We start from the raw sequence: 12,686 nt of genomic DNA, 5'->3' as shown, positions 1-12,686 counted from the left end.
TTTTTGTTCTCTGTCTCCCCCTTCTAGACTGTCAGCCCACTGTTGGGTAGGGACTGTCTCTATACGTTGCCAATTTGTACTTCCCAAGCGCTTAGTCCAGTGCTCTGCACATAGTAAGCGCTCAATAAATACGATTGATGATGATGATGATGATGACGGAGTCGGGATTAGAACACAGGTCCTGTCTCCACCAGAGGGGAGAACCAAGGAACGGGGTGGGAGGCGGAAGGGCCTTACCCTACAGAAACTATGTTTGTGTCGGAGGCACACTGCTAGTTTCAGGAGGAGAGAGAGAGAGAGAGGCAGAGACAAGGGGAGGGGGTAACAGATTTATTAATTGGGGTGTGGGGTCTTCCCCACCCTGCCCTTGGGTTTGAGGCGGCTTTCTTGCTTCAGTTTCTTTTCCTGGTACTTCTCCTCCTGCTTCTGCTTCCAAGTCTCCATCCCAGCGTCCATTTCTTGAGACAGGAGCACCACACGCCTCTAAGACAGAGGGAGAGAAAGGATCAGGCCTAGGGTCTCTAGCTCTCTCCCCATCTGGGGGTCTCTGGCCAGCTCCTGCCCCTATTTTTCCAAGTCAAACTTCCATCTTGGAGAGAGGCCCCAATCCGCCTTGACTTGGAAAAATGGGGGGCAGAGGGCGGCTGTTGTTGTCAACCAGTTTCTTTTAATGCTCTGAGGAATGTCTTTAAGGGCCTCACCCTGTGGCCCTTGCTCAATGGGGGTGTGGTGTAGTGTGTGTATGTGTGTGTAAGCCGGGGGAGGGAGGGACAGGTGGGGAGGAAGGGCCTCAGGTTTTTTTTTTTTTTAATGGCATTTATTAAGCGCTTACTATGTGCAAAGCACTGTTCTAAGTGCTGGGGAGGTTACAAGGTGATCAGGTTGTCCCACGGGGGGCTCACAGTCTTAATCCCCATTTTCCAGATGAGGGAACTGAGGCCCAGAGAAGCGAAGTGACTTGCCCAAAGTCACACAGCTAATTGGTGGAGCTGGGATTTGAACCCATGACCTCTGACTCCAAAGCCCGGGCTCTTTCCACCGAGCCATGCTGCTTCTCAGGTTCAAACTAAGGAACTCCTACCTCGACCACCCCGGGCCTGGTGATATCTGTGGATGGGAGAACAGAACTAATCAACAAGGCCTAGTAGAAAGAGCACAAGCCTGGGGGTCAGAGGTCCTGGATTCTTGAGCCCACTGTTGGGTAGGGACTGTCTCTATATGTTGCCAATTTGTACTTCCCAAGTGCTTAGTACAGTGCTCTGCACATAGTAAGCGCTCAATAAATACGATTGATGATGATGATGATGCCAGCTCCTCCACATGTTTATTGTGTCACCTGGGGCCAGTCACTTAAATACCATTAAAAAAAAAGTTAAGTCCTTACGAGGTACCAGGCACTGTACTAAGGGCTGGGATGGGCACAGTCTCTGTCCCACACAGGGCTCACAATCATAATCCCTCTTTTGCAGATGAGGTAACTGAGGCACAGAGAAGTTAGAGTGACTTGCCCAGAATCACAAAGCAGACAGGTGGTGGAGCCGGGACTCCGAGGCCCCTGTTCTTTCCTATTTCACTTGTACATATCTATTCTATTTTATTTTGTTAGTATGTTTGGTTTTGTTCTCTGTCTCCCCCTTCTAGACTGTGAGCCCACTGTTGGGTAGGGACTGTCTCTCTATGTTGCCAACTTGGACTTCCCAAGCGCTTAGTACAGTGCTCTGCACACAGTAAGCGCTCAATAAATACGATTGATGGATTGATTGATTGGGCCACGCTGCTTCTCACTTCTCTGTGCTTGAATTCAAGTGCCTCTTTCTGCACACAGTAAGCGCTCAATAAATACGATTGATGGATTGACTGATTGGGCCACGCTGCTTCTCACTTCTCTGTGCTTGAATTCAATTCAAGTGCCTCTTTCTGCACACAGTAAGCGCTCAATAAATACGATTGATGGATTGATTGACTGGGCCACGCTGCTTCTCACTTCTCTGTGCTTGAATTCAATTCAAGTGCCTCTTCTGCAAAATGGGGATTAAGACTGTGAGCCCCACATGGGACATGGATTGTGTCCAACATAATTAGTCTGTATATACCCCACTGCTTAGTCCAGTGCCTGGCACATGGTAGGCACTTAACAAATCCCATTTTTAAAAAAGGGAGGGGGCTTCTGCCATTAGCACCTTATGTATGTATCTGTAATGTACCGATTGTAGACTGTAGATTCGTTGTGGGCAGGAAATGTGTCTGTTATATTGTACTCTTCCAAGCGTCTAGTACAGTGCTCCTCACACAGTAAGTGCTCAATAAATTCGATTAATTGACTTCCCGCCTCATGCGTTTCCCCCGAGAGTGCTGCCCCCTGCCGGCCATCTGCGGGAGAGCAGGTGCAGGGACTGGCAGAGCTCTGGGCGGAAAAATCAATTAACGATATTTATTGAGCATTTTCTGTGTGCAGAGCACTGTAACAATAATAATAATTATTATGGCATTTGTTCAGCACTTACTATGTGCCAATCAATCAATCAATCGTATTTATTGAGCGCTTACTGTGTGCAGAGCACTGTACTAAGTGCTTGGGAAGTACAAGTTGGCAACATATAGAGACAGTCCCTACCCAACAGTGGGCTCACAGTCTAAAAGGGGGAGGCACTGTGCTACACACTGGGAAATTGTGGTACCTGTTAAGCACTTACTATGTGCCAGGCACTGTTCTGAGCGCTGGGGTAGATACAAGTTAATAATAATAATGATGGCATTTATTAAGCGCTTACTATGTGCCAAGCACTGTTCTAAGCACTGGGGAGGTTACAAGGTGATCAGGTTGTCCCACAGTGGGGGGCTCACGTTAATTCCCATTTTACAGATGAGGGAACTGAGGCCCAGAGAAGTTAAGTGACTTGCCCAAAGTCACACAGCTGACAATTGGCAGAGCAGGGATTTGAACCCATGACCTCTGACTCCAAAGCCCGTGCCCTTTCCACTGAGCCATGCTGCTTCTCATGTGTCCCACATGGGGCTTCCACTAGTTATTTATTTATTTATTTTACTTGTACATATCTATTCTATTTTATTTTGTAGTGTGTTTGGTTTTGTCTCTATATGTTGCCAATTTGTACTTCCCAAGCGCTTAGTCCAGTGCTCTGCACACAGTAAGTCCTCAATAAATACGATTGATGATGATAATCCCCATTTTACTGATGAGGTAACTGAGGCCAGAGAAGCTAAGTAATTTGCCCAAGATCACACAGCAGACATGTGGCAAAAACAGGATTAGAATCCATGAAGGACTGACAGTACCCAGCACTTGGGAGAGTACAATACACCCGAATTAGCAGACAAGTTCCCTGCCCATTAATGAGCTTCCATTCACTCACTTACCGCAAACATCTCTCTGTTTTTCAGGCGATTACACTGACGCTTCATCATGGGTGCGGGGCGTCCATCTGCGGACGAGAGAGAGAGAGAGGGAGCAGGGAACGGGGTCCTCTAGACTGTAAGCTCACTGTGGACAGGGAATGTGTCTGTTTATTAATAATAATGATGGTATTTGTTAATAATAGTTGTCTGGACTACTGCACTAGCCTTCTCTCTGATCTCCCATCCTCGTGTCTCTCTCCACTTCAATCCATACTTCATGCTGCGGCCCGGATTATCTTTGTCCAGAAACGCTCTGGACATATTACTCCCCTCCTCAAAAACCTCCAATGGCTACCGATCAATCTGCGCATCAGGCAGAAACTCCTCACCCTGGGCTTCAAGGCTCTCCATCACCTCGCCCCCTCCTACCTCACCTCCCTTTTGTCCTTCTACTGCCCAGCCCGCACCCTCCGCTCCTCCACCACTAATCTCCTCACTGTACCTCGCTCTCGCCTGTCCCGCCATCGACCCCCGGCCCACGTCCTCCCCCGGGCCCGGAATGCCCCCAATCCCTCTGCCCCTCCGCCAAGCTAGCTCTCTTCCTCCCTTCAAGGCCCTGCTGAGAGCTCACCTCCTCCAGGAGGCCTTCCCAGACTGAGTCCCTTCTTTCCTCTCCCCTCGTCCCCCTCTCCATCCCCCCGTCTTACCTCCTTCCCTTCCCCACAGCACCTGTATATATGTATATATGGTTGTACATATTTATTACTCTATTTATTTATTTATTTATTTATTTTACTTGTACATTTCTATCCTACTTATTTTATTTTGTTGGTATGTTTGGTTCTGTTCTCTGTCTCCCCCTTTTAGACTGTGAGCCCACTGTTGGGTAGGGACTGTCTCTATGTGATGCCAATTTGTACTTCCCAAGCGCTTAGTACAGTGCTCTGCACATAGTAAGCGCTCAATAAATACGATTGATTGATTGATTGATTAATAATAATAATGATGTTTTTAGACTGTGAGCCCACTGTTGGGTAGGGACTGTCTCTATATGTTGCCAATTTGTACTTCCCAAGCGCTTAGTACAGTGCTCTGCACATAGTAAGTGCTCAATACGATTGATGATGATGATGATATTTATTACTCTATTTATTTATCTTACTTATACGTATCTATTCTATGTATTTTATTTTGTCAGTATGTTTGGTTTTGTTCTCCGTCTCCCCCTTTTAGACTGCGAGCCCGCTGTTGGGTAGGGACCGTCTCTATGTGTTGCCGACTTGTACTTCCCAAGCGCTCAGTCCAGCGCTCTGCACACAGTAAGCGCTCAATAAATACGATTGATTGATTGATTGAGGGGTGGGCTTACCTGCAAAGGACCAGTCCGGCAGCTCTGTGAGGGGTCCGTAGTCCGAAGGGCTGGCGGGGAGACCCTGCCTAGGGGGGAATCCCCGCTCAGGCCCGGCCCCCGACCCCCTTTCCATCCCCAAGCCCCGACCCCCATTCCCTCATCCAGGCCCCCGACTTAATAGTCATTATAATGACTATTATAATGACTATTATAATGACTATTCCCCTTCCCTCCTCTCCCCCTCGTCCCCCTCTCCATCCCCCCATCTTACCTCCTTCCCTTCCCCACAGCACCTGTATATATGTATATATGGTTGTACATATTTATTACTCTGTTTATTTATTTATTTATTTATTTTACTTGTACATTTCTATCCTATTTATTTTATTTTGTTGGTATGTTTGGTTCTGTTCTCTGTCTCCCCCTTTTAGACTGTGAGCCCACTGTTGGGTAGGGACTGTCTCTATGTGTTGCCAATTTGTACTTCCCAAGCGCTTAGTACAGTGCTCTGCACATAGTAAGCGCTCAATAAATACGATTGATTGATTGATTGATTGATATAATATTATAATGATGGTATTTGTTAAGCGCTTTCTATGTGCCAAGCACTATTCTGAGCACTGGGGTAGATACAAGGTCATCAGGTTGTCCCATCTGCTGAACCAGCGTGGGATAGTGGAAAGAGCCCGGGCTTGGGAGTCAGAGGATGTGGGTTCTAATCCCGGCTCCGCCACTTGTCTGCTGTGTGACCTTGGGCAAGCCACTTAACTTCCCTGTGCCTCAGTTCCCTCATCTGGAAAATGGGGATGAAGACTGTGAGCCCCACGTGGGACAACCTGATGACCTTGTATCTACCCCAGCGCTTGGAACGGTGCTCGACACATAAGCGTTTAACAAATACCATTACTATTCATCCCCATTGTATAGAGGAGGTAACTGAGGCACAGAGAAGTTAAGTTGCTTGCCCAAGGTCACACAGAGGACCAGTGACGGAGGCAGGATTAGAACCCACATCCTCTGATTCCCAGGCCTGGGCTCTATCCACTGCACCATGCTGCTTCTCACATCAGCCCCGACGACCTCCATTCCCTCACCCCAACCCCTGATCCATTCATTCATTTTATCGTATTTACTAAGCGCCTAGTTTGTGTAGAGCGCTGTATGAAGCGCTTGGGAAAGTAAATAAATAATTATGGCACTTGTGAAGCGCTTACTATGTGCCAGGCACTGAGGTAAGTACAATAATCAGAGAAGCAACGTGGCTCAGTGGAAAGAGCACGGGTTTGGGAGTCAGGTCATGGGTTCTAAGTACTGCTCCGCCACTTGTCTGCTGTGTGACCTTGGGCAAGCCACTTAACTTCTCTGTGCCTCAGTTACCTCATCTATAAAATGGGGATAAAGTGTGAGCCCCGTATGAGACAACCTGATTACCTTGTATCTACCCCAGTGCTTAGAACAGTGCTGGGCACATAGTAAGCACTTAACAGAGAAGCAGCGTGGCTCAGTGGAAAGAGCCCGGGCTTTGGAGTCAGAGGTCATGGGTTCAATTGTCAGCTGTGTGGCTTTGGGCAAGTCACTTAACTTCTCTGTGCCTTAGTGACCTCTTCTGTAAAATGGGGATGAAGACTGTGAGCCCCCCGTGGGACAACCTCATCACCTTGTAACCTCCCCAGCGCTTAGAACAGTGCTTTGCACATAGTAAGCGCTCAATAAATGCCATTAATTATTAATAATAATAATAATCCCCCCCTCACCCTATCACTCACTGCAGCCTCCACTTGCTTCCAGCCTGGATCGCCGCGCCACAGTGCAAACTTCGGACACCTGGGAAGGAAGATTCACTCATTCAATCGTATTTACTGAGCGCTTACTGTGAGCAGAGCACTGTACTAAGCGCTTGGGAAGTACAAGCTGGCAACAGATAGAGACGGTCCCTACCCAACAACGGGCTCACAGTCTAGACGGGGGAGACAGACAACAAAATAAAACACGTGGACAGTGAAGTCCAGTGATTTAACCTCCCCGAGTAGACGGGAGTGGATGAGAAAAGTCGTTCTTCCCACCCCGACTAGCGTCCAAAGGTAAACTGACTACCGCTTGTCAGCTGTGTGACCTTGGGCAAGTCACTTAACTTCTCTAGGCCTCAGTTCCCTGATCTGTAAAATGGGGGTGAAGACTGTGAGCCCCACGTGGGGCAGTTCAAGATTCCCAAATAGACCAAAGGTATAGGAATGGGAACAGAACCCAGTAATTCTGACCTAACCACGGGACCACAAACAAGATCTGGGGTTCAATCAATCAATCAATCGTATTTATTGAGCGCTTACTGTGTGCAGAGCACTGTACTGAGCGCTTGGGAAGCCCAAGTTGGCAACATAGAGAGACGGTCCCTACCCAACAATCAATCAATCGTATTTATTTTAGACTTTTAGAGTAAAATGAGCCCACTGTTGGGTAGGGACTGTCTCTTTGTGTTGCCAATTTGTACTTCCCAAGCGCTCTTAGTACAGTGCTCTGCATATAGTAAGCGCTCAATAAATACGATTGATGATGATATATTGAGCGCTTACTGTGTGCAGAGCACTGTACTAAGCGCTTGGGAAGTCCAAGTTGGCAACATAGAGAGACAGTCCCTACCCAACAATCAATCAATCGTATTTATGGAGCGCTTACTGTGTGCAGAGCACTGTACTAAGCGCTTGGGAAGTCCAAGTTGGCAACATATAGAGCCAGTCCCTACCCAACAGTGGGCTCACAGTCTAAAAGGGGGTTCAGCTGGGGTCCCGGGAACCATCACCCCCGAAACCCCGCACTACCTACCCAAGCGCAGGGCCCCAAGGCCCGCCATGCTGGGACTGCGGTGGGCAGGGAGACAAGGAGCCTGTACGGAAAAATAGGGGAGGGGAGGGGCTGGGAGCCGCCATCTTGGAGGCGGAAGTCCATAGGGGGTCGCCATCTTGGAGGCGGAAGTGCACGGGGGCCACCATCTTGGGGAGCTGTACGGACGCAGCTGGCGTCGCCATCTCAGACGGCTGAGGCCTTGGGGCCTGCTTTCCTCACCTCCTTGGGGCCGCCTTCCCGACTCTCCTGGCTATGTCGAAGCTGTAATAATAGTAATAATAATAATAATAGTAATAATAATAATAATAGTAATAATAATAATAATATTTGTTAAGCGCTTACTGTGTGCCAAGCACTGTACTAAGCGTTGGTGGGGGATACAAGGTGAGCAAAGTTGTCCCACGTGGGGCTCACAGTCTTCATCCCCATTTTACAGATGAGGGAACAGTGGCCCAGAGAAGTTGTGACTTGCCCAAGGTCACCGAGTCGGTATTCGAACCCACGACCTCCGACTCCCTCTTTCCACCGAGCCGCACTGCTTCTCTGTAGAACTCTGAATAATAATAATGGCATTTATTTATTTATTTTAATGGCATTTATTAAGTGCTTACTATGTGCCAAGCACTGTACTAAGCGCTGGTGGAGGGATACAAGGTGAGCAAGGTGGCCCCACGTGGGGCTCACAGTCCTCACCCCCATTTTACAGATGAGGGAACAGTGGCCCAGAGAAGTTGTGACTTGCCCAAGGTCACCGAGCCGGGATTCGAACCCACGACCTCCGACTCCCTCTTTCCACCGAGCCGCACTGCTTCTCTGTAGAACTCTGAATAATAATAATAATAATGGCGTTTATTTATTGTAATGGCATTTATTAAGCGCTTACTATGTGCCAAGCACTGTACTAAGCGCTGGTGGAGGGATACAAGGTGAGCAAGGTGGTCCCACGTGGGGCTCACAGTCCTCACCCCCCATTTTACAGATGAGGGAACAGTGGCCCAGAGAAGTTGTGACTTGCCCAAGGTCACCGAGCCGGGATTCGAACCCACGACCTCCGACTCCCTCTTTCCACCGAGCCGCACTGCTTCTCTGTAGAACTCTGAATAATAATAATAATAATGGCGTTTATTTATTGTAATGGCATTTATTAAGCGCTTACTATGTGCAAAGCACTGTACTGAGCGCTGGTGGAGGGATACAAGGTGAGCAAGGTGGCCCCACGTGGGGCTCACAGTCCTCACCCCCATTTTACAGATGAGGGAACAGTGGCCCAGAGAAGTTGTGACTTGCCCAAGGTCACCGAGGCGGAATTCGAACCCATGACCTCCGACTCCCTCTTTCCACCGAGCCGCACTGCTTCTCTGTAGAACTCTGAATAATAATAATAATGGCATTTATTTATTGTAATGGCATTTATTAAGCGCTTACTATGTGCAAAGCACTGTACTAAGTGCTGGTGGGGGATACAAGGTGAGCAAGGTTGTCCCACATGGGGCTCACAGTCTTCACCCCCATTTTACAGATGAGGGAACAGTGGCCCAGAGAAGTTGTGACTTGCCCAAGGTCACCGAGCCGGAATTCGAACCCATGACCTCCGACTCCCTCTTTCCACCGAGCTGCACTGCTTCTCTGTAGAACTCTGAATAATAATAATAATGGCGTTTATTTATTGTAATGGCATTTATTAAGCGCTTACTATGTGCAAAGCACTGTACTAAGCGCTGGTGGAGGGATACAAGGTGAGCAAGGTGGCCCCACGTGGGGCTCACAGTCCTCACCCCCATTTTACAGATGAGGGAACAGTGGCCCAGAGAAGTTGTGACTTGCCCAAGGTCACCGAGGCGGAATTCGAACCCATGACCTCCGACTCCCTCTTTCCACCGAGCCGCACTGCTTCTCTGTAGAACTCTGAATAATAACAATAACGGCGTTTATTTATTGTAATGGCATTTATTAAGCGCTTACTATGTGCAAAGCACTGTACTAAGCGCTGGTGGAGGGATACAAGGTGAGCAAGGTGGTCCCACGTGGGGCTCACAGTCTTCACCCCCATTTTACAGATGAGGGAACAGTGGCCCAGAGAAGTTGTGACTTGCCCAAGGTCACCGAGCCGGGATTCGAACCCATGACTTCCGACTCCCTCTTTCCACCGAGCCGCACTGCTTCTCTGTAGAACTCTGAATAATAATAATAATGGCGTTTATTTATTGTAATGGCATTTATTAAGCGCTTACTATGTGCCAAGCACTGTACTAAGCGCTGGTGGAGGGATACAAGGTGAGCAAGGTGGTCCCACGTGGGGCTCACAGTCCTCACCCCCATTTTACAGATGAGGGAACAGTGGCCCAGAGAAGTTGTGACTTGCCCAAGGTCACCGAGCCGGGATTCGAACCCATGACCTCCGACTCCCTCTTTCCACCAAGCCGCACTGCTTCTCTGTAGAACTCTGAATAATAATAATAATGGCATTTATTAAGCGCTTACTATGTGCAAAGCACTGTTCTAAGCGCTGGGGAGGTTACAAGGTGATCGGGTTGTCCCACGGTGGGGGGCAACTGAGGCCCAGAGAAGTGAAGTGACTTGCCCAAAGTTGCATTTATTGAGCACTTACTCTGTGCCAAGCACTGTTCTAAGCGCTGGGGAGGTTACAAGGTGATCAGGTTGTCCCCAGGGGGGCTTACAGTCTTAATCCCCATTTGACAGATGAGGTAGCCAACTTGTACTTCCCAAGCGCTTAGTACAGTGCTCTGCACACGGTAAGCGCTCAATAAATACGATTGATTGATTGATTGAGGCCCAGAGAAGTGAAGTGATTTTCCCAAAGTCACCCAGCTGACAATTGGTAGAGCTGGAATTTGAACCCATGACCTCTGACTCCCAAACCCGCGCTCTTTCCACTGAGCCACGCTGCTTCTCCTAAATCACCCCCCCCATTGCCGCCCTCCCAGGTGCTTCCCCCTTTTTGACTCAGTGAGACCCCCCTTTCTGGTTGGGCTCCTTCCAGGCTTGGAAGGCTTCCTGGAGGAGGGGGGCCCTGCGTTTAACCTTAAAGGCAAACAAGGATCCAGAGAGGATGGAAGCAATTTTATTCACAGAGGACATCAATCAAGCAATTGGTGATACTTAGTGAGCGCTTACTGTGGGCAGAGCACAGTACTAAGCACTTGGGAGAGTATTTATTTATTTTAGAGCTCTATTTATTTATTTATTTATTTATTTTACTTGTACATATTTATTTTATTTTGTTAGTATGTTTGGTTTTGTTCTCTGTCTCCCCCTTTTAGACTGTGAGCCCACTGTTGGGTAGGGACTGTCTCTGTATGTTGCCGACTTGTACTTCCCAAGCGCTTAGTACAGTGCTCTGCTCACAATAAGCGCTCAATAAATACGATTGATTGATTGATTGATTGATTCTCGGTCTCCCCCTTCTAGACTGTGAGCCCACTGTTGGGTAGGGCCCGTCTCTATATCTTGCCAACTTGCACTTCCCACGCGCTTAGTCCAGTGCTGTGCACACGGTAAGCGCTCAATAAATACGATTGATTGATTGATTGCAGTTAAGAAAGGAGCAGCTATTTTAGAGACAGTCAGAGGTCATGGGTTCAAATCCCGGCTCTGCCCCTCTTCAGCTGTGTGACTTCGGGCAAGTCACTTCACTCTCCGTGCCTCGGTTCCCTCATCGGTAAAATGGGGATTGACCGTGAGCCCTCCGTGGGACAACCCGATCGCCTTGTAACCTCCCCAGCGCTTAGAACAGTGCTTTGCACGTAGTAAGCGCTTAATAAATGCCATTATTATTATTATTGAGCACTTACTATGTGCAGGGTACTGTGCTAAGCGCTTGGGAGTGTGCAAGACAACAGAGTTGACAGACACAATAAGCTCACAGTCTAGAGGAGGAGACTTGTCCCAGTCACCAGGTTGGCACTTGATTGAGCGCAACTATGCTATCGTTCATTCATTCAATCGTATTTATTGAGCGCTTACTGTGTGCAGAGCACTGTACTGAGCGCTTGGGAAGTCCAAGTTGGCAACATATAGACGGTCCCTACCCAACAGTGGGCTCACAGTCTAAAAGGGGGGAGCCAAGCCCAGCCAGAGGCCTGGCCAGCTGGTGGGACTGTATTGACCACTAGCCCACTCTGGGCCCGAAACTAGTCATCCGGCCCCATCCATTCATTCATTCAACGGTATTTATTGAGTGCTTACTGTATTTAGAGCACTGTACTAAGCGCTTGGGAGAGTATGTTGCCGACTTGTACTTCCCAAGCGCTTAGTACGGTGCTCTGCACACAGTAAGAGCTCAATAAATACGATTGAAAGAACGAATACAACGATAAACAGACATTCCCCGCCCACAACACGTTTTCAGTCTAGGGAGGGGGAGACAGACATTTATATAAATATCCGCACACAGTAAGCGCTCAATAAATACGATTGAATGAATGAAATAAATGGCAGGTATCTATGTAAGTGCTATTCCCCTCTCCCCCTTTTAGACTGTGAGCCCACTGTTGGGTAGGGACCGTCTCTATATGTTGCCAACTTGGACTTCCCAAGCGCTTAGTACAGTGCTCTGCACACGGTAAGCGCTCAATAAATACGATTGATTGATTGATTGATTGTCTGGAGGCTGATTCTGGTGGGCATTTCTAGGGAGAAAGGCTATGTATGGTCAGTGCAGTCAATCAATCAATCAATCGTATTTATTGAGCGCTTCCTATGTGCAGAGCACTGTACTAAGCGCTTGGGAAGTACAAATTGGCAACACATAGAGACAGTCCCTACCCAACAGTGGGCTCACAGTCTAAAAGACTGTGCAGTCATTCTGCTCATTATTCATTTATTCATTCAATAGTATTTATTGAGCATTTACTGTATTTCAATCAATCAGTTGTATTTATTGAGTGCTTACTGTGTGCAGAGCACTGTACTAAGCGCTTGGGAAGTACAAGTTGGCAACATATAGAGACAGTCGCTGCCCAACAGTGGGCTCACAGTCTAAAAGGGGGAGACGGAGAACAAAACAAAACATGTAGGCAGGTGTCATTATATAATAATAATTGTGGTATTTGTTAAGGACTTGCTATGTGCCCAACACTGTACTGAGTGACTACATACTGGAATAAATACAAGATAA

The 12,686-nt window shown here is 48.0% G+C and overlaps 1 protein-coding gene across 1 annotated transcript; it reads right to left on the bottom strand.

The window, feature by feature from the left end:
* Nucleotides 1–315: 315 nt before the first annotated feature.
* Nucleotides 316–7,596, bottom strand: MRPL52 (mitochondrial ribosomal protein L52). Its single transcript, XM_038741385.1, has 5 exons — nt 7,529–7,596; nt 6,475–6,532; nt 4,727–4,794; nt 3,379–3,443; nt 316–483 (listed from the first exon to the last, which is right to left on the bottom strand). The coding sequence occupies exons 1-5, from the start codon at nt 7,554–7,556 to the stop codon at nt 334–336; spliced, it is 369 nt and encodes a 122-aa protein (XP_038597313.1). The 5' UTR covers nt 7,557–7,596; the 3' UTR covers nt 316–333.
* Between the last annotated feature and the right edge of the window lie 5,090 nt (nt 7,597–12,686).

Source organism: Tachyglossus aculeatus (assembly GCF_015852505.1).
Source record: "Tachyglossus aculeatus isolate mTacAcu1 chromosome 12 unlocalized genomic scaffold, mTacAcu1.pri SUPER_6_unloc_1, whole genome shotgun sequence".
Taxonomy (NCBI): domain Eukaryota; kingdom Metazoa; phylum Chordata; class Mammalia; order Monotremata; family Tachyglossidae; genus Tachyglossus; species Tachyglossus aculeatus.
The sequence above is the reverse complement of the archived record's forward strand: the minus strand, read 5'-3'. Positions and strand labels throughout refer to the sequence as shown.

Coding starts and splice junctions, on each gene's coding strand:
- MRPL52 (XM_038741385.1), bottom strand. CDS start 7,556: ATGGCGGGCCTTGGGGCCCTGCGCTTGG. Junction 3,444..4,726: donor GCCGGACTGGTCCTTTGCAG/GTAAGCCCACCC, acceptor TCTCGTCCGCAG/ATGGACGCCCCGCACCCATG. Junction 484..3,378: donor AAAACAGAGAGATGTTTGCG/GTAAGTGAGTGA, acceptor CCTCTGTCTTAG/AGGCGTGTGGTGCTCCTGTC.